We start from the raw sequence: 26,667 nt of genomic DNA, 5'->3' as shown, positions 1-26,667 counted from the left end.
AGCTGAAGTGGTACTGAGGGAACAAGTAACACTTTGATTACCTTATTATCCTTGCAATCTGTTGCAATATCAGTTTTGGCACGGGAAACGGTTCCTGTGTCCCCTTCAATTCTTGAAACAGATTTTTCTGAACTGCAAATAATAACAACAATAATAGTAGTTATATAAAATGAAATGTGTGATGAGACTGGATAACAAATAGAGATACTTCACATGCAGACACCCTCACAGAGAAATATCCAGAAGCGCACCACATGGTACGCCTGTAATAAAGGTCAAACAAACAATTAATTGCCACAAAGCAGATGATGTCCTACTTCTCTATAGCAGCTAAAGTACGATATTGGAAAACCATACAAAGCATCATATTCTATTATTAGTTTATGCAATACACCATTTCTTGCACACGGCGGGGAAAAAACTGACTAGGCATGAACCATTTCCTTCCCCTTTTTAATGTTTCTGAATTTACCTTGCAGTTTTACTTAGTACAATAGATACTGAATCAAATATGGAGCAAATGTTGCATTCATAAAAGAGTAGTAGTTCTTCCTGCATCTACAACTACTCAGCAATTTATATTTAAGTGTCTGCCAGTGTGTTCACAAAACCATTTTCAGATTATTTATTGACTGCTCCACTCTTGAATAGTGTAGGCAATTGAGGGTTCACATGTCATCAAAATCTCAACAGATATTACGTATCAATCAAATGATACTGTTGTGGCCTGAACTTCGGATAGACCTTTGCAAGTGAACATCGTTCATGTGGGGTGGTTCCCGACGGATTAATCAAGGCAGTTAGGTAGATGTAGTATTTCTTAATTTCTGAAAAGCATTTGACTCAGATCGTAAGGGGTGTCAAGTGAAATTTGTGACTGGATTGAGGACTTTTTGGTAGGGAGAACACAACATGTTATCTTCGATGGAGAGTCATCAAGAGATGTAGAAATACTTCGGGTGTGCCCCAGGGAAATGTGTTCGGACCCTTGCCTTGTGGTGCATTAATGATCTCACAGATGTTGTTAATAGTAAAATCAGGCTTTTTGCAGATGATGCAGTTATCTATAATGAAGTACTATCTGAAAGAAGCTGCAATCAGAACTCTAAGATAAGGTTTCACCAAGTGGAGCAAAGATTGGCAACTTCGTTTAATTGTCCAGAAATGTAACTGTGCACGTCATCAAACAAATGAGCACAGAATACTATGAGTACAGTATCAATGAGCCACTGTTGGAATTGGCCACCTCGTTCAGATATGTGGATGTAACAACATTGTAGGGATATGAAAGGGAATGATCACATAGGCTCAGTTGTAGGTAAGGCAGGTGGTGCACTTCCGCTTACTGCTGGAATAATGGGGAAGTGCAATCAGTGTATAAAGAAGATTGCTTACAAATCACTCATGCGACCAGTTCTGAAATACTGCTCAAGTGTGTGGGACCCTTACCGAATAAGACTAACAGGGGATACTGAACATATACAGAATGGTCACAGGTTCTTTTGATCCATGGCAGTGTGTCACAAAGATATTGAAGAAACTGAACTGGAAGGCTCTTGGCGATAAATGTAAACTATCCCGAGAAAGTCCATTAACATAGTTTCATGAAGTGGCTTTAAATGATGATTCTAAGAATATACTACAATCCCCTATGTATTGCTTACATAAGCAACATGACGATAAAATTACAATAATTACTGCACGCACAGAGGCATTCAAACAATCATCATTCCTGCACTCCAAATGTAAACCCTAATAACTGGTACAATGGGACTTACCCTCTGCCTTGCACCTAACGGTGGTTTGCAGAGTACGGACGAATACGTATATTTGGCAGCCGGGCACTACAACAGTGCTGGTGCAGTACCCTATAATGCGGCATTCTGCTGCTGTAGGTTGACTGGGCTGCTATGTTGTGTAGCACAACATGGGGTTCTAACAGCTGAGTGCACGATGGGAGCCTACACATATGGTTGTAGAGGGTAGGAATGCTTCCAGCTCACCAATAAAAGCATTCCTTTGACGTTGTGCATTTGACTGGTCCAGTCTCTCTTGATTTTACAGCTAAGCTACTCCAGCCTCAACGAGCAGTGTCAGTGACTGGGTGGAACAGATCTGTGAGTCTCCAACCAGCGCCGACAATTCTGGACTTCATATAGGATCTGCTGAGGCAAGATTGTCCAGCGAATGCACATCGTAAAGACTGGTTAGATGCCATAGGAGGGGGAATATTCATTGCAGTCAACAAAAATATTGTCTCTATAGAGGTTGAAATTGATTCTAACTGTTAAGATATCTGTTCATGAATAACTGACCTAGAATGACTTAAATTAATCATTTTTATCGGCCAACTCTTTTTGAAAAATGTCTAATTAAAATACGTTCAGCCCTCTGAATTTCCAGTTATTGTAGTATTTTATTCCTTAATTTACCTTTAATTTTGATGTTACTCCCTGTACAGATTGATATCGTTATATGTTACTAACTATTGCCACTGTATATAATACTTACATCACCCTTTCTGTTATAGATTTCACACACTGTTATCATTGTTGTCCTCACACAGGGGCCTGAAGATGGTGTAATGTAGTGTTGAAAGTGGTTCAAGTAAAATGACAACAGGAAATTTAGACCACTGAAGCTGTTCTGACATTCTATATTGAACAGCCAATGTCAAGCAAGCAACCTTCTGCATAAAGATGGACTTGCAGAGACATTCAAAGAAAGTTATGTTCAGTAGTGCAGAAATGCCCTGATCATGCAATATTTGTTGGAATTGACATTAACCTACCAGGTATGCAACAACAAAAGCAATCAACTATTGATAAAATCATTTAATTGGGTGGATAAAAAAATCTACTCACCAAGCATCGGCAGAACACACACACACATAACACTGTTGTGACTGACAAGTAGATCTGTTATCTATCCAATTAAGTAATTTTATGAAGTATAGACTGGGATGTCTATGGATTCACTGCAGGTGGTATGGCCAGACAGTCTTGTGAAGTAGTTCTAAACATGTTTCCCAAAAATGTCTTTAGCAGTAAATTCTATAGCCCACGCAAAACTGAAATAATTCAGACCTTACAGCCAGACAGACCTGACCTTACCGACTGTGTCACCATAGACACATGATTAGTGATCATGATATTGTGATGATGCTTACTAAAGTTAATAAATCTGCCACTAAAGCTAGGACAGTACTTATGCTGGAAAGAGCAGATAAGGAATAGTTAGCATCCTACTTAGACAGAGAATAGATATCATTTAGTGCCACGATAGTGAATGTACAAGAATTAATGGCAAATTTAAATTGCACTCTGGAGAAGTATGAGCCAAGTAAGTGGGTGAAGGGTGGAAAAGACCCACCATGGTTTAGTAATAAAATTGAGTAAGCACAGTGTTTTGCAGTCTCAGGTAAAAAAAGAATGTGTAAATGTCAAAAGGCAGAAGTTGGTACAAATTTTTGAATCTGGAAAAAGATCAATGTGCAAACCAAACAACTTTCACTGTCGTACCTTTGTGAAGTGTTTAGCCAAGAACCTGAGAAAATTCTGGTCCTATATGAAATCACTAAGCCATTTGAAGGTTTCTGTCCAGTAACTCGTCATCCATTCTGGTGTGGGAATGGACAACAGCAAAAAGAAAACTGAAGTTTTAATCTGACGTTTAAAAAATCATTCACATAGAAGGATCATACAAACATACCATCATTTGACCATTGCACAGTCTCAAATATGGAGAACAAGTACTCTATGGCATTGGTCCCTTACTTAGCTCGCATTTGTAATGAATCTCTTACCCAGCATAAAGTCCCGAGTGACTGGAAAAAAAGTGCAGGTGACTTCTATACAGAAGGGTAAAAGAATGGACCTGCAAAATTACAGGCTCATATCTTTTAGATCAGTATGTTCCAGAATTCTTCAACATACTCTAAGTCCAAAAATAATAAATTTTCTTGAGACATCTAAGCTTCTGTCCACAAATTAGCATGTAAACCAAACATCCCCTTTTCTTGCACAATATCTTGCAAACCAAGGATGAAGGACAATAGGCAGATTCCATATTCCTAGACACCTGAAAAGCATTTGACACGATGCCCATCTGCAGACTCTTAATGCGTATTGAGCATACGAACTAAGATCCAAGATGTGCTAGTGGTTTGAAAACTTCTCAAGTAACAGAAGGATATGATGTCCACGATGGCGAGTATTCAGCAGAGAAAAACAGTATGTTCAAGAATGTCCCAGGAAAGTGGGATAGACCACTCTTATTCTCCATGTACATAAATGATCTGACATATAGGATGAGCAGCAATCTGTGATTGTCTGCTGATGATGATGTAACATATGGGTAAAGTATCGCCACTGAGTGACTGTAGTAGGGTACAGGATAACTGACAGAATTTCTATTTGGTATGATGAAGGGCAGATTTATCTAAATGTAGAAAATTTAAGCTAACACAGGTGAGTAGAAAAAAGAATCCTGTAATGGAAGAATACAGCATTACTGATGTGATGCTTCATGCTATCTTTTTATTGGGAGAATTTAAGGATAGTGTAGATCATTTGTACAGGAGACCACATATGGAACATTTGTGAGACCCATTCTTGAGAATTGCTGATGTGTTCGGGATCCCCACCAGGCCACTTTAAAGGAAAATATCAAAGCAATTGAGAATAATGCTGTAACATTTGTTATCGGTAGGTTTGATCAACACATGAGCATTAAGGAGATGCTTAACGAACTCAATTGCGAATCCTTGGAGGAAACACAAGGTTTCTTTTGTGAAACACAGTTGAGAAAGTCTAGAGAACAGGGATTTGCCACTGACTGCAGAACAATTCTACTGCTGCCGATGAACATTTGGCATGTTGACAGTCATTTTTCCCTCGCTCCATTTGTGAGTGGAATAGGAAAGAAAAGACTGGTGGTGGTATGTGGTACTATACAGTGGCTAGTGGAATATGTACATATACACAGATCAGCCTCTGGAGTCCCATGTGCAACATGGGTTGTGCCTACAATTTTCTTCCAGCTGTTGTGGATTGTGGCCTACACCAGCCATTGGCATTGTGAGGTGAGAGTCAACACGCTACATCGTTGACAAGTATGTACAATGACATCATCTGTTGCCTCAGATTTCCGCTGCTTGGGATTTCAACACACTGCGTACTAACCATGATCAGCATATGAGCTGCATTTGTCAAAGTATTGTGTGGGAGGCATCGAATAATGAATAATGTTCCTGTCGAAAAAGAATTCTTGACCCCAGACTTGTCATTGCGCTGGAAAACCAATACCAGAGTTTCCTGTACATGCAACTCTACAGTCAGAACTGGTCACCCCACAACATTGGTTTTACTTTGCTTACAATAGGGTTGGGCAAACGCTGTCAAATTTCTCAGATTGAAGAGCTGGATGTATAGTTCAAGTGATGAAAGGGGATTTAGTGGTTTTGGAGAGCACAATAAGGAAAAAGATGGTTGTTTATAGGTGTTGGCTTTGTAGTTTGTTGGCCACAATGGCTTATGGTGCAACAGTGTCATGCTACAGGACCAAGGCTGGTGTAGGCCTGTGGCCTCCGGCGACTGATTGAAATATGCAGGTGCCCCACGTTTTAACTCGGGACTTCCCAGATACTGGCCGAAGTGTCAGGCAAAGGAATGTGCCAAAGGAATGCTGCTACTGGACAAGTAGGGACTATTTATATTCCCCTGACCAGATGTATGGTAGACTCCCATCACATGTCTGGCTGTGGAAATGATGGGTTGTTCTACAGCATATAGCAACTTAGTCAACCACTGGCAGTAGAATGTTGCATTACAGGGTACTGCACCACCATTAATGCCATGCCCAAGAACAGTATTAGATCTGTGGCTGGCCCACATCTTCCTAACCCAGTTGTGAAGACTCACGTAAAGCTCAGACCAAAACAATGCCAATAACAAACTTCTAGTTAGCAGAGGAAGAGTCAGGTTGGTTGGTTGGCTGGAGGGATGTAGGAAGTCTTCACGGGAGTATTGCTTCTGTCCTTTCCGGCCTGCCAGTTGTGTAGCTGATAACTTCGCCCCATGAGGTGAAAGTCCGATGGCTTCTTGCACAGCTGGATGAAGGGATGGTGATGCTACCATGACACTAGGCGATTTCACAACCTCAGAGCAGAATTTGAGGTCATGTCTGCATGGCCATGTCCTTCATGAAGTGAGATGTAGCAAGAACAGACAGTAGAATGCAGGGTTTGCGACTAGCCAATAACTTGCGGCGATTCGGTATGGCACTTTTTCCTTTACCCGAATTTCCTGGATAGCCCGCTCAATCAAGATACACGGAGCAATTTCGAGAGGAGGCAGGAGTCGCCATTGCAGTTGATACAGGGGTGAGAAGGAGGCCGACAATCGCCCTCATGCACATCCATACCACGGGTAACACATTTCACCAGGTGTCGACAAGACACTAGGGTGGTTGAAACGATGACACTGGTTGCAGTGCATGGGGTTCGGAATGTATGGTTGGACTGTGATAACTTCGTAGCCTGCTTTGATCTTGGATGGAAACACCACTCTATCAAAGATGAGCAAAAGAGTGCGTGTGGGCACTAAGGAGGCATCTACCTTTTTCACCACCCGATGGACGGCAATAACACGCCGATAGGAGAGGTATGTTTGGAATTCGGCGTCTGTAAGACTGTCGAGCAGCCTAGTGTAAATAACACCTCGGGAAGAGCTCAGAATTCTATGGGTCTTGGCGCAAACGCGGCAGCTGAGGAGAAGTAAAGAGGTAAACAGTTGTGCTCGAGTAGTAGCCTCCAAAAGCAAAGCGTCATTCTGTAAATGAGAGCATGATTTCATAGGGACGGCAATTGCAACAACACCTTTCTGAATAATAAACGGATTTACTGTTGCGAAGGACTGACAGTCTTCAGTACTTGAAACCACAAAGAACCGTGGTGCAGCTGGAAGGGTCTTTGAAACATTAGCCTCATTCTGTTTACATTTCGTAGATATTAATTGTGAAGACAATTGGTTCATGGCAAGAAAATGCCCCACGATTGCATTGTCTCCAATGGTGTGCTCCTTCCAACTGGAGGCCCCCTTCACAAGGGGGTGCACCCATCGTAGGTCACTCTTCACGTCTCAGGTCACAACCCCCAAACACCTGACTGACGGACCAATCGGCAATTTGGGAAGGTAGCGGCTCAGGCAATCACCCCTCTCTGGGCCTGGCCTGTACTAGGGGCTATGTGCGAACCGTACCTGTCAATGCAGTGCTGGGAATTACGCCTTACCCAGTCACCTGTCAGACACATGGGCCTGCGTTCAGGAGTGCAGCACAGGGAAGAAGAAGAAGAAGAAGAAGAAGAAGAAGAAGAAGAAGAAGAAGAAAATTAGGAGCCTCAAATGCCGAAGCGGAGGAAGGATATGAGAAGGTGAATGAAGAAAGGAAAAGGGCACGAGAAAAAAAAGTGGAGAGACTGTTCTTATGTTAGCAACGGACAATGTGGAACATTCCCAATAACACCCCAGACATGTTCCCCAAGGGAGGCGAAAAAGAATAGCAAGAGGATACACATGCAATGCAGAAGGGAAAAGATGCTGCAAAGGCTGGGGCCTCGTGGTGGTAGCCAAGAACCAAAGAGTAACGAGCCCCTGGGGGGGAGGTGTGGTAACAGGGATGTGGTGTCAACTGTGGTGAGCAGGGATCCAGGAGGTAAAGGGGTTGGGGTTGTGGAGTGTAAATGACAAAATGTCATTGGTACTTTGATGTTGGCAGTTAGATTGTAGATGTTGGAGAGCCCTGTCTGATGGCTCCATCTGCATCTCTGTCCACATTAAACCCACCTACCACTAAGAGTACCTGCATTTTGACAGCTGTTATCCCTGTCACACCAAAAACTCCTTCCCACAAAGCCTGGCCATGCGGGGATGGAGTATCTGCAGTGACAAGAACTCCCTTGCCCAGCAATCTGAGGGTCTCACCAAGGGCTTCAAAGACAGTTATTATCCCCCAGACCTAGTCCGCAAACAAATCTCCCATGCCATTTTCCCTTAAATTCCTAATCCTCCCCTTACCCACAAGAACCAGACATAAAAGAGTGACCCACCTTCCTCACCCAGTACCACCCATGACTTGAACAACTTAACCACATCCATCGCCATGCCTTTTGAGTACTTATCGTCATGCCCTGAAATGAGGGACATCCTACCTGAGATCCTTACCACCCCTCCTAAAGTGGTGTTCTGTTGCCCACCTAATCTCCTAAACACTCTAGTCTATCTCTATGCCACATTCACTCCCAGCCCCATGTCACAAGAATCATATCCCTGTGGAAGACCTAACTGGAAGACCTGCCAGCCCACCAACCTAACACTTCCTATTCCAGTCCTGCCACAGGATTATCCTACACCATCAGGGGCTGAGCCACCCATGAAAGCAGCCATGCCATTTACCAGGTCTGCTGCAATCACTGCACAGCTTTTTATATTGGCATGATTAATAACCAGCTGTCCACCAGGAAGAACGAGCACTGCCAATCTGTAGCCATGAGCAACGTAGACCACCCTGTGGCACAACATGCATCTGAACATAATATACTGGATTTCAATGGCTGCTTCACTACCTGAGCCATCTGTATCCTCTGTGCAGGTGGGGGTTATCCTTACAACACATTCTCTGCTGCCGCATTAATCCCGGCCTCAACATACGGTCCCCATACCCTCCACCCAGCAGTTTCCATCCCCTCTGTCATGTCACTTCCTCCCCACTCTTGTCTCCAACCTCTTTGTTTGTTGCCCTCTGCATCTTTACCCTGCTCCTTTCCTTTTCCCCCCACCTCCCAGCACACAAAATTCTGAAGCTTTGCCTGTTGGCATTCTAGCCCCTGCACACACCACCAGACAGTGTTCCTCTTTCCTCCCAACCCATACACTACTATCCCTTCCCATTCCCTGCCCCTTCCAGATTGCTGCTTCCATCCCATACAACAGTTGCATTTGGCCCGAGCTGCAGGAACTGGCAACCTTGTACATGAGCTGTGCTTGCTTGTGTGTCTGAATGGTGGGTGCTTCTCTTTTGCTGATGAGGGCTGTGGTTGTAAGTTTTGTTTAAGCGTCTTTTAATTGTGCCTGTCTGCAAGTTTGCAAACATGTCACCCTTATGGTAGGTAGCAATCTATCTTCTCCTACATTGTTAACGAGACCTCTAAACGTGAAATGAGCGACAATAACTTAAACAGCTTAAAATAAATCAGAAAACAGTATAATCACATCTGTTCCCAAATTGACTGGTGATGGTAAACTTACAATGATCTCCTTAAAATAATTCTTTCGTAACGTTGACCCGGACTGCGAGGTTCTTGTGAGTCACTTTCCCTTCTGCGACTCTTCTGTGATGGCTCTGGACTACGGCTTTTCCTGTTCAACTTTACAGGCCTTTGGTTCTCGTGTGAATCAGGGCTGTGGCTTCTGGTGTCTTTACTGGCTGCACTGTAGCTGTTCGTATCTCTACTTGTCCGACACAATTTTATTCTCTTTGGTTTCACTTTCACCTCTTCTGTTTTCGGTTGATCAGATGAGCCACTCTCATTTTTTGCAGATGAATTACCTGCCTCATGGAGCTTCTCCACATGCTTATCAGTCTTCTGTGAGTTTTTCTCATGCACCGAGTCGGTTTCCTTGGCAGAATCGTCTGCCTCAGGCTGCTGTTTATCAGATGATGAGACAGTTTCCTTAAGAAGAGCATTTTTTTCATCAGACGATTCCATTTTCACTCCTTCTGATGAGTCACGTCCACCCTCCTCCCTATTTGACTGAAAATCTGCCGAATCACTGCTGCTGCGTCTCCTTGGAACAGCACTTTCCTTGGAAGGTGTCTCTGAAGACGCTCGTGATGCACTACTGTCATCTTTGATTGCATCTTGTTGTACAGTACTTTCATCTGATGTTTCTCTGTCACTTTCTAACTTCAAACTGCTTTGCACTGCAGAACTGTCATCACCTAGAAGTTCCAATACCTTTTCTTTAGTCATGCCCTCAGAAATATCTTTCCGAGAGTTGTTGTCGCAGTCTGTTTCTGACTTATCACACGAAGAATCATTGCACATATCTGCAATCTTTTCTTCTATAGTTTTTTCTTTTTTTACTACCTCAGAATTTAATCCAACAGATAGTTTCTCTTCAGCAGGATCTTCCTGCTCTGATCTATTGTCCATGGAATTTCTTCTACCCTGTTCACTAGAGTTGTCATTCAATTTAACTTCACTCCCCTTTGCTTCTGATACATTACTTCCCTGAGCACAGTCTGAAGCCACTCTATCCCTTTTACTAACTGTCACTTCAGTCCCATTGTCAGATTCACTTTCAGTTCTTCCTCTCTGTTCTTCACTCTCAACTGCAGAACTGGCTGCAATTTCGTCACATGTTGCTCTGTCTGCAGCAGGTTCTCCATCCTCACAGCCACTGGCAGTAGACCTTCTACGTATCCTGCAAAAAAAATTTACAATCATAGCACAGAACCTGGCAAAAATTAGATATGTGTAAAACTTTCAATCCTAAATTTATTACAATAAAAGTGCATAGGTGCATGTGACTTCATAAAAAGTGGCAGTGGCAGAAATTAGAATTGTTATAGTCAGTTTATGCACGAATCAACTGTATTACACAGTGTGCAGTACTGTTCGCAAAAGTAAATAATACATGTAATTGCGAGTGTCACTGACAGAGTTATCTCTCTCTGCCATTCAGCTCGCATCCTCCAAGAACATGAGAAAATCTGCTCTGTGCCATTCTTAGGATTTTACTCATGGAAAAGGCACTTGAAATTGTGAGATGGAGTAACAAGTAGAACAATAATAAGAAATAGCTGAATATCACAAAACTGTGTGTAATAATTCTGAAGTTTAGAGACATAGTTGACAATCTGATAACTGCAAGAAGAAACTAAGATTAGGGTTTAACATCCCACTGACAACTAGGTCATTAGATATGGATGCGAGATAGCACAATTCGGACTGAATCCTATCTTCAGGAATATTTTTTGTTTTACTGCATTAATTTATTTCACAAAATGAACAGTTCTTGGTTCCTCATATTTATTCTGGACCTCAAATGGGCAGAGTGTGTGTTTCTTAACCATTTAATATCTGTCTGAAGACCTTACATTTCAGTGAACATCGGCATCCTCAGTGGAAGGCACTCAGTTAGGTGTGCAAAGAATCTCTAATTTTCATTAACCCTTTCCCAGTTTTCTCACACGGTCTGTGCTGTTTCTGCCCATACATTTTTAATGGGCCTAAGGCCGTGGCCTACGTAAGCTACCACAGCCTAATCCCACAAAACAAAAATCACCGAGGACTTTGTGAAATTACTTTTCTTCACAAGAGCAATGTTGGGGTCACGAATAGCTCGTTGACGATGACGAACTGCTGAGCTAAAGTGAGGTGGTTGATATTTGACCTTGAAGCATGTACTGTCATTGGATATTCCAGAATGAATGGTGTGATGACACACATCAATGCAGTAGAATACTGCTCACTATTTCAGGTACATTTCTGTGTAACTGAAAATATCTCCATTCCCACAGTGTTGAGCAAGAGCACGCATATCAAAAATATCAGAATGGATGCCAACAACAAGCTTCCTTGTAGAGGCAGCTAAAATGTTTTTGTTATTACTACTGTTATGTCAAAATTTTTACAGTGAATTCCTCATTTCAATTGAACATGTTTACCGTTTTGTTCTTCTTGTCTTTGGTTCTAAAACAACACCTCTCCCAGTCTCAGGCAGAGACTGTGAACCTTCATCTGTGTCCATCACTTCTGTGGTGGGTAACTGTTTCTGAATTGGTTCTGTAGTCTCTTTAGGAAGCAATCCCTGCAAAAGGCAATGTAATGTTCAGTCATACCTCCTTAATCCAAAATTCAATTATTGTTGCTGCATTATTAACTGAACATGTGAATTTATGTTCTCACAAACCTGTGGGTTGTCTTCGGACCAAAATGCAGTGTCTTCTTTCCAATCCTCTTCACAGCCTGTCAAGTTTTTTTCTGTATTTTTGCCTGGATCCGTCTTCTTTTGGCCAGACTTAATTGTTTCATTTAATTCATTAGAAACTGTATTATCCTCTTGTTTCTCATCTGGTTTCAATGATCTACTCCTGCATTGAGACTCACTATCATCTGCACCAGAGTCTTCCGCTTCTGGTGAAGAGGAATGGGAGTGTTTTCTCCTCTTAGAATGCCTCCGAGATGAGCGCCGGACTGTTTTCTTTTCTGGACTCTCTCTATCTTTTTCCTTCAGCTTGTCACTTTTCCTTCTCATTTCCTAATTAAAGTGTTAAGTTAGAACACATTATAATTTTATACATATATCTAATAATAACAAGTGAACAATCTGCAGGACTGAATTTTTTGAATTATATCAATCACAGACATAACAGTAAGGTTAATAAGCACAACATTCTGAAGGAGAAAGCAGAGGCTATGGGGCATATATACAATGAAATAAATATCAAAATCAAGGTTAAGATTTAACATTTAAGTTTGACAGCACTGCAATTAAAAAGATACAAGCATACATGGATTTTTTTTTTCCATCAAAGTATAGTCATCAACAATTGCTGCTTTCATTTGTGAGGAGGAAACAGCACGGCATAGGATAACGCCACATATAGCTTCAATTCTGGTATATCATGAATATAGCCAAGCTAAAGTTTTCCGGGCACAAAAACGTGCAGTAAGAATTATATGTGGTGTGAACTCAAGAACATCCTGCAGAAGCCTGTTTAGGGAACTAGGGATACTAACTACAGCTTCCCAATATATTTATTCCTTAATGAAATTTGTCATTAAAAATATATCACTTTTTCAAACCAACAGCTCAATTCATGGAATCAATACTAGAAATAAGAATAATCTTCACAAGGATTTAAAGTCACTTAGTCTTGTACAAAAAGGTGTGCATTATTCAGGAACACACATTTTCAATAACTTGCCAGCAGCCATAAAAAGCTTAACAACCAATGAAATTCAGTTTAAGAGAAGCCTAAAGGATTTATTGGTGGCCAACTCCTTCTACTCCATTGATGAATTTCTGAGGAAAACCAACTGATTTGTATATAAGTACAACATAACTTCTGCACAATTTCAGTGCAGTAATGTGTTCACTGAAAATTTGTGTGTGTGTGTGTGTGTGTGTGTGTGTGTGTGTGTGTGTGTGTAAGTATAATCTAACTTCTGCACCATTTCAGTGCAGTAATGTGTTCATTGTAAATAAGTATTACAGTAGTTGTATTACATGTTTCTTACCTTATAAATAAATATAAAACTTTTTTATTTTAAATTCAGTGCAATAGTATTTGTAAAATGACTCTTAGTGTTCATTAAAAAATGACGATCATTCCACTTGGGACCTGTGGAATGGTACATTAGCTTATTTGTTTTAGTTTAAATATTTGTCATGTATTGTTGTTTTTCTGACATGTTCCACATCCTGGAGGACCTCCTCACTATGGATCAATTGGAATGAAAGTAAATCTAATCTAATCTAATCTAATCTAGCGTACAGTAGCTGAGGCTTTTGTTTTATCAGAGTACTCCTTTAATCATGTATATTGGGTAGGGGGCTTTTGCCAGTTAATGGTCGACTTCTTGGTATCAGATTTGTGGTACAACAGTACTGGGGAGTCTTTTGGAAAAAATGTTGAAAATGCTTTTAAGAGATGGAATTTGTGAGGGTAAATTTAACAGAAAAGCTGCAGCATTTTCCCCGGAAGGTGTTGGGAAAGAGATAGAGAGACTAGGATTTAATATCCCGCAGGTCATTAAGAGGGTACACAAACTCAAATTGAGGGGAAATAGGCCGTTTCCTTTCCAAAGGAATCAGACTGGTATTTGTGTAGACGTTCTTTAGGGAAACCATGAAAAACATAGATGTAATGGGCCTGAAGGGGATTTGAATCACTTGAATGTAAGTGCAAGGATCTCGAGTTATTGTGCAACTCACTTGGTCTGTCAAGGCTGTACCACAACGGCAATACGAAAATATGTTCCAAAAGTTTCCTAAGTTGCTAAAGGGCAGCATACTGAAGTGGTTACCGAGTTAGACAAATTCAAAAGTTACAAACGTAACTCTCTCATGAACAATATACTTGCAAATTAAAGTTAAAATCAGAGCTGAAGTTTTGTAGTGGGGTGGCCTTACTATGGAAAAGCAGTCTGGCAGTAAGCTTGGAATTTTGCATCTGAAAAGAGTTGTCAAGTTCTGTATTATGGTGAACTCAGCAGTAAGTTATGTAGCATTTGAGATGCTGAGCAACTTACAAAATCCTGTTATGGAGAGGAAGAAGGAGGTTGAGCCAACAACAGTCAGTGTTAAATCAGCTGAAAGCAGGGAGTTTTAAAATCTTCCTATGGGAGGAGCAAATGTTCAGGTGAGTGACAGACATGTGAAAGAGTGGAAAGTACTAAGGAAAGCTGAAGCTTGTAATGGATTTTGAATGGCAAGAATTACAGGGGGAACACAGCAAAAACCGTAATCATTATAGATTGTTTTGGTTTGACTAAGTTTTTGTAGGTCTTGTACGTCATACGTAAGAGACTGAGTGCCAGAAATAATTTTATTAACGAACTAGGCACAGCTACAGGATTACTCTGAAATTCATGCAGAAGTATATGGTAAAGCATTCACATCTAGCCACTTTTAGACTATTTCCTGACCATTCCATTCTCACGTAGCATGTCAGAAGAGGAACACCAAAAACCTTTAAGTGCGACCTCCGTTTTATGTCTTTTGACACAACACAACAGTCCTATGGAATTTAGCTCCTCCTGAGACAACAGGCTTTTACTTCAGTTAACTATAAGCTGTAACAGATTAGATATGCTTGTCAGACTGTAATTCCAAGCTGGATGCTTTCTTCTACTGGGCAGTGTATGGCCAATTGACACTTGCACATTTTTGTTTTTATGATTCAGCTGTACTTTTGTTCATGGTTTTTAACAACATGTATTTTAATTATTGTGGATGGTACCTTAGATTGAGTGTATCTTAGACTAAGTTGCACACTAGACCTGTAATATAGGTGTAGCCGATATAGCGAGTATATTGAATATTGCAATACTGATGTTCCACTTTGCACTTTTTTAAATGGTGGTTGTGGTGGCAAACTGATGTGTTGCGTAGTCTAAGGCCTAAATAAAGCTGGAAGGTGATGGGTTTGCTAGGGGGTTGGCAAAGTCGGTGTGTATCTCACATCGAAAAGCTATCTGAAATATGAAGATAGTGACATTGACTGATCTGAAGTGCAGCCTGAGGTTTAGGTTAGACTGGAAGGCAGATGATTCCAGCTGGCGAGAGCAACAAATGTTATAACAACATTTTTTATGCATTCATTATATCAAAGTTACACTTGCTTCCATGGTGGGAAATCTTTTTTTCCTCTGCAGTGTGATATTTCCACATTTTAAATGTTTTTCTATGTACAAATAACAAGAACAAACCCACTCAAAAATGTGTATTACTATGGAGGTCCTGTTAGTTCACAAACTTTTGTTCTGTTTTGATAATGTTTCAGTGTTGTTAGTGACTTTGTCCATTAGTTGTTTCTTGAGGCTTGCATCTCTGCCATGTTAAGAATATGAATCCATGCACACTTCATAACAGTGAAAAGATCATTTATTTTAAATAGTGAGCAAAATGATAGCAAGGCTGAGAGGTTTACGTTAAAACACTATAACTCTCTGTACCAAGCAACAGCAAATCTTGCAGCCATAGTGTTACTGAAAGTGACAGCAAAGTTGAAGGAGGCAGGGTTGGCATGTTCGAATTTACAGCACTTGATTTAGAGAGAGAGAGAGAGAGAGAGAGAGAGAGAGAGAGAGAGAGAGAGAGAGAGAGAGAGAGAGAGAGAGAGTGTGTGTGTGTGTGTGTGTGTGTGTGTTTTGCCTTCAGCAGGAGTACACTACTTAGCCGCTATCAGTTAAAATCAGAATTTCATTTAAGTTAGACATGAACATATTTCATTAACGTAACTAAAATTTGTTTCTTCCCTATTGGGTAAACAATAGAAAACTTAATTTTTAAGCACTAAGGGGAAAATAGCAAAGTTTAAAAAGTCACTACTCTTTAAAATATAAACAATGGTGATTGCACCTTATCCATAGTTCTGTGGTCAGATTTTGAAATTACTCACTAAAATTAATTTTGTCAGACATTGAACCACTGCTCTATTATTCCTTATCAAATTACTAGTAATATTTGTTGGGAATGGAATCCTGTGACTGTAAACTTCTGAGAGGAATTTTTCTCTATGTGGATTGTATGTTTGGCAGGTGAAGATTAAATGATTAACGCCACTCACATCAGAGTTGCTGCAGTCACAGGTGCCTGAATTCCTAAGTTGTAGACCAAATAATGATACAGAGAACTGCCTTGGTTAAATCTCATCCTTTTGCAGTGTAAAAGTAGCTCTGTGGTGTACAGATAAATCGTAAAACCACAGTATGCAGGATACATGGGGTTGTACCCAACTATAATATTTTCATTTATTCACTGATGATATTTTCCATTCCCCTTCCTAATGGAATCTGATTTCCATTTTAACTCTATGTAATAAAGCAGTGAAAGGTAACTGGATATCTAAAAAGGTTCCAGATAAAAGCACCTGCCTTGGCCAACTCGTCTACAGTTTTGTTATACAAAATGCTTGCACGAGCTTTAATCCAAAGTAAATAAATATATTTCTTTATTTGAAAGCATTCTGTTATTTCACGAACTACGCTGATAAGTTCATTGCTTTGTTAGCCAATTCCCGTTCTCTATGGTACTAAGAATGTTTTTGGAATCAGAAATAATCACAAGTCTTTTATCGTTCTGGGTTAAATAGTACAGTGTATCATAGCAACCGTCATTGAAAAAGTTAACAATCAGTCAAGGCGGTTACGAGAGTCTTTTTGCTAGAAAGAGCAGATAAGCAGTTGTTAGCAGCTCACGCAGACATGAACTGCAATCATTTAGTTCCAGTATGATGGATGTTACATTACGTTAATGCTTGTTTCATAGATTTTGAATTCGACCAAAGGTTTCTGTGGCAGCACTTTCTGTGCCACATAGATGAGTAATGGGCAAAGTTTAAACAAATTGTAAGTCATGCTCTGGACAAATATGTCCTAGTAAGTGGATTAAGGGTGGAAAAGAACCCCCAGTAGTTTAGCAACAAACTGCAGAAAATACTGACAAAGAAAGGCTGTTGCATACTTGGTTCATGCTTGAGGGATACAACAAATACGACTGTAATATATCAGCAAAAAAATCTGGTCCTATTTAAGCTCTCTAAAGCTAGTCTAAGCCTTCCTTCCAGTCACTCATTGACCAGTCTCATGTGGCAGTTGAAGATAGCAAAACAACAACCGAAGTTTTAAATGTTCACATTTAAGAAATGGTTGCAGGAAAATTGTACAAACATACCGTCGTTTGACCCTGGCATAGAGTCCCATATGGGAAACATACTAATAAGCAACCCTGGCATTCAGAAACAACTGATAGAGTTGAAACCACTTAAGTTTATAGGTCTGGATGGAATCCCAATTTGGTTATACAAAGAGTACTTTAAGGTACTAGCCACTTACTTAGCTTGGATTTTTCGTAAATTTCCCACTCAGCGCATCCCAAGCAACTGGAAAAAAAAGCACAGGTGACTTCTGTCTACAAGAAGTGTAAAAGAAAGGTCCTACAAAATAACAGACCAATATCCTTAACATTGATTTGTTGAGGAATTCTAGTACAATTCCAGTTTAAATGTAATAAATTTTGTAGAGACCAAAAAGCTTATATTCATGAATCATCACTGTTTTACAAAGCACTGCTTGTGTTATGCTCAGTTCGTCCCTTCCTCACATGATATACTGTGAACTATGGATGAAGGGCAACAGGCAGATTCCATATTTTCAAATTTCTAAAAGTATTTGACATGGTGCCCCACTGCACACTGTTAATGAAGGTACGGGCACACAGAATAAGTTCCCAGACATGTGAGCGGCTTGAAGACTTCTGGAATAATAGAACCCAATATGTTACCCTTGTCAGCGAGCGTGCATCAGAGACAAGGGTATCATCAGGAATGGCATAGGTAAGTGTGATAGGACGGCTATTATCTTCTATAAAGATAAATGTCTGGAAAGGGTGGGCAGCAATCTGCAGTTGTGTCTGTGGTGTGTGGGAAGGTGTCAAAGATGAGTGACTGTAGGATGATTCAAGATCACTTAAGACTAAATTTCTACTTTGTGTGATGAACAACAGCTGGCTTTAAATACAGAAAAATGTGAGAATGCAGATGAGCATGAAGAAAAAACCCTTAATGTTAGGATACAGGACCAGTTGTGTCCACTTGACACTGTCATGTCATTTAAAATCTGTGTGTAATGTTGCCAAGCAATATGACATGGAACTAGCATGCAAAGACTGTGGTAGAGAAGGCAAATGGTCAACTTCAGTTTACTGGGAGAATTTTAGGAAAGTGTGCATCATCTGTAAAGGAGACTGCATATTGGACACTGTTGCGACCTATTCTTGAGCACTGCTCAAGTGTTTGGGATCCAAGTTGGGTTGTACCAAAGGAAGTCATCAAAAAAATTCACAGGCAGCTACCTAGATTTGTTACTGGTAGATTCGAACAACATGCAAGTGTTATGGTGATGCTTTGGAAACTCAAATAGGAATCCCTAGAGGGGAGGTGATATTTCTTTTCGAGAAACACTATTGAGAAAATTTAGAGAACTGGCATTTGAAGCCGACTGCCGAATGATCTCACTGCTGCAACATACCTTCCACGTAAAAACCAGTAAGGTAAGATACAAGAAATTAAGGTATAAGGGGGCATAAGGACAGCTGTTTTTCCCTTGCTCTACATGTGAATAGAACAGGAAAGGAAAAAAACTAGCAGTGGTACTTCGTACATTGCATCACGCACTGTATGGTGGCTTCCAGAGTGTGTATGTAGATGTACAGTGACGTATGTGATTGTTACTGCTTCCTCCGTATAAGAAGAGACTGAGGAAGGAGTTCAAAAAGTAACCCGTTCTTTGGCATAAAACGGCACAGCCACATTGCCTTCTGACATGATTCTTGGGCCATCCATATAAATATGTAGAGCTTTGCTCAATAGCATCAAAGTAGTGCTGGTTATTGCATTAAGGTTAGTGTACGCACTAAATTCCACATAAAGCAAAGGAGCGGAGCGCACAGTACACAGGCCATACATACATAAGTAGTCTTGCTTCTTGTTATAATAAATTTTGCATATATGTTTCAACCCATGAAAACTTTCTGGAGGTCGATATAATATTATGTTGGACACGATGATGTGTAGCGTTTTACATTTATTAATTACTGGGTGAGCTAAAAGCACTATCATTTTCAGAATACATTTGCTGGAGGGCCATTGTTCCCTAAAATCAAGAGACATTACCAGTGGGTCTATTACGAGTGCACTGGCAGGAGTGAGTTTGTTTGGTTTGTTTTAGGGCGTGAAAAGAACTGGGGTCATGTGCCCAAGTCAAAACTATAGAATACGAAGGGAGTAAAAAAAATGACTATATGTCAATCCCAATTGACATAAAACAGCTAAAAACAGGGACTTGCAGAAAGGGTTACAAAAGACACCATACAGATACGGAGGTCCAGAACTAAAAATTAAATGGCCTTCGCCATACTACTATGACGGATAAAAGTAAAACGCAGTCAACAGCCCGCGTGACATTTGCTAAAACAGCCGATAACTCTTGACAGCAAACCCAAGCGTGAATGTAAACAGCTAAAAATGGGCATTCCATCAGGATGTGGCAGACAGTTAAAACTTGGGCACAATATGTATAAAGTGGTGTGGGAGCTCCACTTAACAAATGACAATGGCTAAAAAGGCAGTGCACAATAAGCAACCTAAAATCTGGAGCTTATTCCCATGAAGGGGACCAATGGTGATGATAAAGTGACACCACCTCCTGACAAATGACAACACAAGAGACCATTGGAAGGAGTAGAGGAACTGCTGGGCTGAGGTACGAGGACTACAGCCTTGGCAGCAGCCTCGTTTTCTGGAAGACCAACATGACCAGGAACCCAAATAAACATCACAGTGGCTCCATCACGAGTGAGCAAGTGACAGTTTTCCTGGACCCGTTGCACTAAGGGATGGGCAGCGTACAGCGAACGTAGTCTTTGAGGGTGCTGAGAGTGTCTGAGCGGAGGACACAATTGAAAAGTCTGTGTTGCCGGATGTACTCCATGGCCTGATACAGGTAAAGAGTTCGGCTGTAAATACTGAGCAGTGTGCCAGAAGCCGATATCGAAAAACGTTGGTGCCAATGGCAAAGGCACACCCGACACCATGGTCAGTCTGAGAGCCATCAGTGTACACAAAGGTACTACCGCAAGGTTCCATATGAAGGTCGTGAAACTGAAGGCGATAGAGTGAGGCTGGAGTAATGTCCTTAGGAAGCGAATGAAGGACAAGGTTAAAACAGGCCGCTTCACGAAGCCAAGGTGGTGAAGGGTTCACACCCACCGTGAACGTTGAAGGTAGTGTGAAGTCAAGCCACCGGAACAGGTACCAAAAGCGGACTCCAGGAGGCAAAGTAGAAGAGGGACGTGCCCCTTACTGGTGATCAAAGGATTCATCGAAGGAGTAGGCATAGGATGGGTGGCACTGTACGCCAGACAAACAGCATGCATACCCGCTGAGGAGAAAGTCATGGCAGTAGGACAGTGGTAGTTCAGCAGATTCAGCATACACTCACAACCGGACTAATGTAAAAGGAGCCAGTGGCCAAATGGATGCCAAGATGGTGGTTAGTGTAGAGATCGCGCAAGAGGGACGGATGTGCAGACACAAACAAAGCACCCATAGTCTAGTTTCGAATGGACAAGGGACTGGTACAAACTGAACAGGGTGGTTCGATCTGCACCCCAGGAAGTACCATTAGAACATGTAGGACATTGAGGGACTGCGTACAGCGGGCTGCCAGATAAGACACATGGAAGGACCAAGAGAGCTTCCTACCTAGCATGAGCCACAGGATTTTGTAGTTTCAACGAATGGAAGAGCGACAGACCAAGATGTAAAGATGGTGGGAAGAATCAATTGCACTGCCAGAAATTCATACAAACAGTTTTGTCCATAGAAAAACAAAAGCCACTGTCCATGCTCCAGGAGTAAAGATGATCAAGCCATTGCTGAAGACGCCGCTCAGTTAGACAGGTCCATGGAGAACTGCAACAGATGGCAAAATCATCAACAAACGGGAGCCGGAGACGCCCGGCGGAAGAAAGGCAATTATAAGGTTAATGGTGACAGCAAAGAGCACGGCACTCATGATGGAACCTTGAAACACACCGGTATCTTGTATAAAAGTGTGTGACAAGGCAGAACCCACACGCAGCTTGAAAACTCTGTCTTTTAAAAATTCGTGAAGGAAACAGGGCAGGCGCCACAAAAGCCCCACGTGTAAAAAGTACAGAGGATACCAATTCTACAGCAGGTGTCGTAGGCCTTTTCCAAATCGAAAAACATGGTCACAATTCAGAAAACCACTCATGACATGGGTGGACAAAGTAACAAGATGGTCAACTGCAGAACGGTGTGCTCGAAATCCACACTGTGCAGTCGTTAGTAAATTTCAAGACTTGAGCTAACATACCAGCTGTGCTTGAATCATACATTTCATCACCTTGAAAACACATCTGGTGAGAGAGATAGGTCAGTAGCCAGGAGGTGGTTTTTGTCCTTACCGGGCTTAGGTATGGGTATGACGGTGGCTTCATGCCAACATTAGGGAAACATGCCCTCTGCCCGAAGTGGTTGTACATATTAAGCAGAAAGTGCTTGTCTGCAAGAGAAAGGTGCTGTAACATCTGAATGTGGACAGCATCTGGCTCTGGGTCAGAGGATCAGGATGAAGTGAGAGCATGATCTAGCTCCCTCATAAGAAGCGGTATTGTAGCACTCACGATTCTGAGAAGAGAAGGGTATTGCATGAGCCGCCTCCACCCATTTCCGATGGAGGAAGACAGAGTGATAGTGGGAAGAGCTCAAAATTTCTACAAATGGCGGTCCAAGGTGTTGGAGATAGCAATAGAGTCTACTATGACATTGTCCGCTACTGTCAGGAAACAAATCGGCAAATTGATCTTGGTACCAGAGAGCCATCGGAGGTTGGCCCACAGGTCACAGGAGGGGGTAGAACTAGTGAATGAAATCCAGATAGTTTTTTTTGCTGCTTCGAAGAACGCGACACTGTATATGCACCTGTTTATAACGAATGCAGTTTCCCATCATAGAATGACGGTTACAAATGTGGAGAGCACATCTAATCACAGGAACTGCGTCATGGCATGCCTCAGTCCACCAAGGGACTGGGACACAGCATGGTAAAGATCAAGCGCGAGGAATGGAACACACCGCAGCGGTAAGTATAAGGTTTATAATATATTCCACCTGGTCATCACAACTGGGGAAATCTTATTTGTTGAAGGTTGCTAGGGAGGAGTAAAGCCACCAGTCAGCCTTAGTAAGCTGCCATTTGGGTGTTAAAGCAGGTGCGGTAGCAGTCAGCAGGTGGATAGCACACGGGAAATGGTCACTCGCTTACGTGTCAGAAAGAATGGGCCACTCAAGACAATAAGCAAGCTGGGCAGTGCTGAAGGTAGGTCCAAATGGGAATAGGATAGGCCCCAACGGGAATAGGTGGGTGAAGAGTCTGAAAGGAATGTGGGTGCTTCAGTGTTAAGGCAGAAGAGGTGATTGGTGTGTTTTTTTCTTTTTTAGGGTGCTCAACTACTGAAGTCATTAGCGCCCAGTCACAAATGTAAGTGCACATATAATCGGGGGGGGGGGGGGGGGGGGGGGGGGGGGGGGGGGGGGGGACCAGAAAGTTCTTACAAAGACGCAGATAAAATAATTAATTAAAAGAGTTAGATGTCTTTGGAGAAGTCCGTCAAAGTAATAAAACGAAGAACATGAGCAGCTGCTCGAGCGTCATTCAGCTAAAATTTCCTGTAAAGTAGATGGCAGAGACGGCAACACGAGATTGATTAAAGCGGGGACACGACAATAAAACATGACGCACTGTCAATGCATCACCACAAGGGCACTGCGGGGTGGGCTCACCAGATAACAGGTAGCGGTGGCTAAACCGGCAATGTCCAATCCGCAACCTGGCCAAAAGGACCTCCTCTCGCCAAGATGGTCGGGAAGAGGTGGTCCAAGCTGTTGGGAATGGTTTTATGGCCCGGAGCTTATTTTCTTGAAGTGACGACCAAGTATCCCACCATAATGACACAAGCCTCTTACAAACAACCCCACTAATGTCAGACGATGGGACACAAAGGGAGGCTGGCCGAGGCAAGAGGACTGCAGCCTTGGCCGCAGCATCAGCAGCCTCATTCCCAGGCACTCCTACGTGGCCTGGAACCCACATAAAGCTAACAGGAGAGCCATCATCACCAAAAGAATGGAAGGATTGCTGGATCCGTTGCACCAAGGGATGAACCGGATACGAAGCTCCAAGGCTCTGAAGAGCACTGAGTGAATCAGAGCAGAGTACATATGGAGAATGACGTTGGCGGCGGACATACTGAACGGCCTGATTGAGAGCAAAAAGCTCGGCCATAAAGCTGGAACACTGGTCGAGGAGCCGGTATTTAAAGGTGACGTCCCCGACGACAAAGGCACAGCAGGCACCATCATCAGTTTTGGGGCCATCAGTGTAAATAAAGGTGTTAATGGCAAGTTGCGCACGAAGTTTGACAAACCGTGAGCAATACACTGCATCCGGAGTACCCTCCTTCGGGAGCGAGCTGAGGTCAAGATGAATGTGAACCGGAGCCTGTAGCCAAGGTGGTGTCGGGCTCTCACCCTCTCTGAAGGTGGTAGGGAGGGCAAAATCCAATTGTCGAAGCAGGCGAAGAAAGCGGACTCCATGGGGCAGCAGGGCAGACACATACAACCCATACTGACGGTCGAGAGAATCGGCGAAAAAGGACTGGTAAGAGGGGTGGTCGGGCATTAACAACAGCTGGCAGGCATACGGACAAAGCAATACGTAGTGCCGGTAGGTCAATGGTAATTCGGCAGCTTCAGCATAAGGACTCTTGATGGGAATAGTATAGAATGCCCCGGTGGCAAGACGTAACCACTGATGATGGATGGAGTTGAGACGGCGTAAGAGGGATGGCCGAGCACACTAGGTTCCCATAATCCAGCTTTAATCGGACTCTGGACCGATATAAGCGAAGCAGGACAGTGCGATCCGCTCCCCAAGATGAACCACTAAGAACACGGAGGACATTAAGGGAACGTGTACAACGGGCAGCCAAATAAGAGGCATGCGGAGACCAACAAAGTTTCCTGTCCGTGTGAGCCCTAAAAACTTCGTTGTCTCCACGAATGGGAGAACAACAGGAGCGAGATGTAAGGATGGTGGAAGGGATGCTTTATATCACCAAAAGTTGATGCAAACCGTCTTCTCTTCAGAGAACTGGAAGCCATTAGCCACACTCCACGAGTATAGGCTGTCAAGACAATGCTGAAGGCAGCGCTCCACGAGGCATGTTCTCTGGGCACTGCAGTAGATCGCAAAGTCATCGACGAAAAGAGAGCCTGAGACATTAGGTGGAATGCAATCCATAGTTGGATTGATCGCTATGGCAAAAAGGGCTACGCTCAAAACGGAGCCCTGATGCACTCCGTTCTCCTGGAGGAGGACGTCTGACAATACGGAACCCACACGTACCCTAAACATTCGATCTGTTAAAAATGAATCAATAAAAAGGGGCAGGCGACCATGTAGGCCCCACCTGTGCATAGTGAGGAGCAGGTAACAGGTATTGTAAGCCTTCTCCAAATCGAAGAACACAGCTACCGTTTGGTGTTTTCGCAAAAAGTTGTTCATGATGAATGTCAACAAGGTCACAAGGTGGTCAACAGCGGAGTGGCGTCGACGAAAGCCGCATTGAACATTGGTAAGTAGCCGTTGAGATTCAAGAATCCAAACCAACTGAGCGTTAACCATGCGCTCCATCACTTTACAGACACAGCTTGTAAGAGAAATGGGGGCGGTAACTAGAAAGAAGGTGTCTATCCGTCCCGGGTTTGGGTATGGGAACAACGACGGCCTCATGCCAAGGCATGGGGACCTGACCTTTGGTCCAGATGCAATTATAGGTACAAAGAAGAAAGCATTTGCCTGCCGGAGAAAGGTGTGCCAGCATCTGAACCTGAAAGGCATCTGGCCCCGGAACAGAGGACCGGGACAGTGCAAGTGCACATTCGAGTTCCTGCATGGTAAAGGGGGGCATTATAATTTTCCAGTTTCAGTGAGTGGAAAGAAGGTCGCCGAGCCTCTTCAGCCTCTTTTCTGGGAAGGAAGGCAGGGTGGTAATGGGCGGAGCTTGAAACCTCCGTGAAAAAGCGGCTGAAGACGTTGGAGACATCCACAGGGTCCACAAGTACCTCATTACCTGAAGTCAGGCCAGGTATCGAGAGTAGGCCTTAATGCCCGACAGCCGGTGCAGGCCACCCCAGATGACATAAGAGGGAGTAAAACTGTTAAAGGAGCTTTTTTGCTGTCTTTGATGACTCGACGACATTGCCCTCGGAGTCATTTGTAATCAATACAAATCGCCAGCGTAGGATGGCGACGAAAGGTGGGTAAAGCACGTCGTCTAGCACGGATAGCATCTCTGCAAGCCTCATTCCACCAGGGGACTGAAACATGACGTGAAGAAGAGGTAGTACGAGGAATGAAACGTTCGGCAGCATTGATGATAACAGCTGTGAGGTATTCGACCTGACTGTCACAGCTGAGAAAATCTTGGTCCGGAAAGGTCTCCAGGGAGGAGTAAAGTCTCCAGTCAGCTTTCGGTATGTTCCAGCTCGAGGGACGTGGGGATGGGGTGTGGTGCAGGAGACGAACGACACGGGGGAAATGGTCGCTCGAATAGGTGTCAGAAAGGACATACCACTCGAAACGACGGGCAAGAGTGGTAGAACAGATCGAGAGGTCCAAGCGGGAGTAGGTATGAGTAGAGTCCGAGAGGAAAGTCGGGGTGCCAGTATTGAGGCAGACAAGATTGAGATGGTTGAAAACATCCATCAAGAGGGAGCCTCTCTGACAGGATGCAGGAGAACCCCATAGGGGCTGATGGGCATTGAAGTCGCCAAACAATAAAAACGGCGGAGGAAGCTGAGGAATAAGGTGCATCATGTCAGCCCAACTAACTGCGCATGACGTTGGAGTGTAGACAGTACAAACAGAAAAAGTAAAGGCAGAAAGAGTAATACGGACAGCTATTGCTTGGAGTGGGGTGGCCAATGGGATGGGATGGTAATAGACATCGTCCCGAATGAGCAACATGACCCCACCACGAGCTGGAATACTGTCCGTCCACAGGGGTTAGGTCAGATCACTCGGAGGTAAAGTGGGTAAAAGCAATATGGTCAGTTGGGCATAGCTTCTTTTCCTGGAGACCAATGACGAGCGGACAGTGCAGGCGGAGGAGCAGTTGTAATTCCTCCCGATTAGATCGAATACCTCTGATGTTCCAATGTAACAGAGCCATCGCGAATCAGAGAAAAGGGGAACGAAATGGGTGATGAGCTGGTCACCTCGACGGC

At 42.9% G+C, this 26,667-nt stretch overlaps 1 protein-coding gene across 4 annotated transcripts in view; it reads right to left on the bottom strand.

The window, feature by feature from the left end:
* The window catches only part of LOC124777127 (apoptotic chromatin condensation inducer in the nucleus), a 111,745-nt gene that overhangs the window by 76,557 nt on the left and 8,521 nt on the right, over nucleotides 1-26,667 (bottom strand). For all 4 annotated transcript variants that reach the window (XR_007015689.1, XM_047252415.1, XM_047252416.1 and 1 more), the window contains exons 2-5: nucleotides 11,976-12,323; nucleotides 11,731-11,873; nucleotides 9,306-10,484; nucleotides 42-132 (exon numbers count right to left, since the gene is read on the bottom strand). Coding sequence is in view for 3 of the 4 variants with exons in the window: in XM_047252415.1 (XP_047108371.1) it covers nucleotides 42-132; nucleotides 9,306-10,484; nucleotides 11,731-11,873; nucleotides 11,976-12,320 (1,758 nt within the window). In the remaining variant the exon portion in view is untranslated. The remainder of the gene's footprint in view (nucleotides 1-41; nucleotides 133-9,305; nucleotides 10,485-11,730; nucleotides 11,874-11,975; nucleotides 12,324-26,667) is intronic.

Source organism: Schistocerca piceifrons, chromosome 2, assembly GCF_021461385.2.
Source record: "Schistocerca piceifrons isolate TAMUIC-IGC-003096 chromosome 2, iqSchPice1.1, whole genome shotgun sequence".
NCBI classification, from domain to species: domain Eukaryota; kingdom Metazoa; phylum Arthropoda; class Insecta; order Orthoptera; family Acrididae; genus Schistocerca; species Schistocerca piceifrons.
This window is presented reverse-complemented; position numbering and strand designations above follow the sequence as displayed.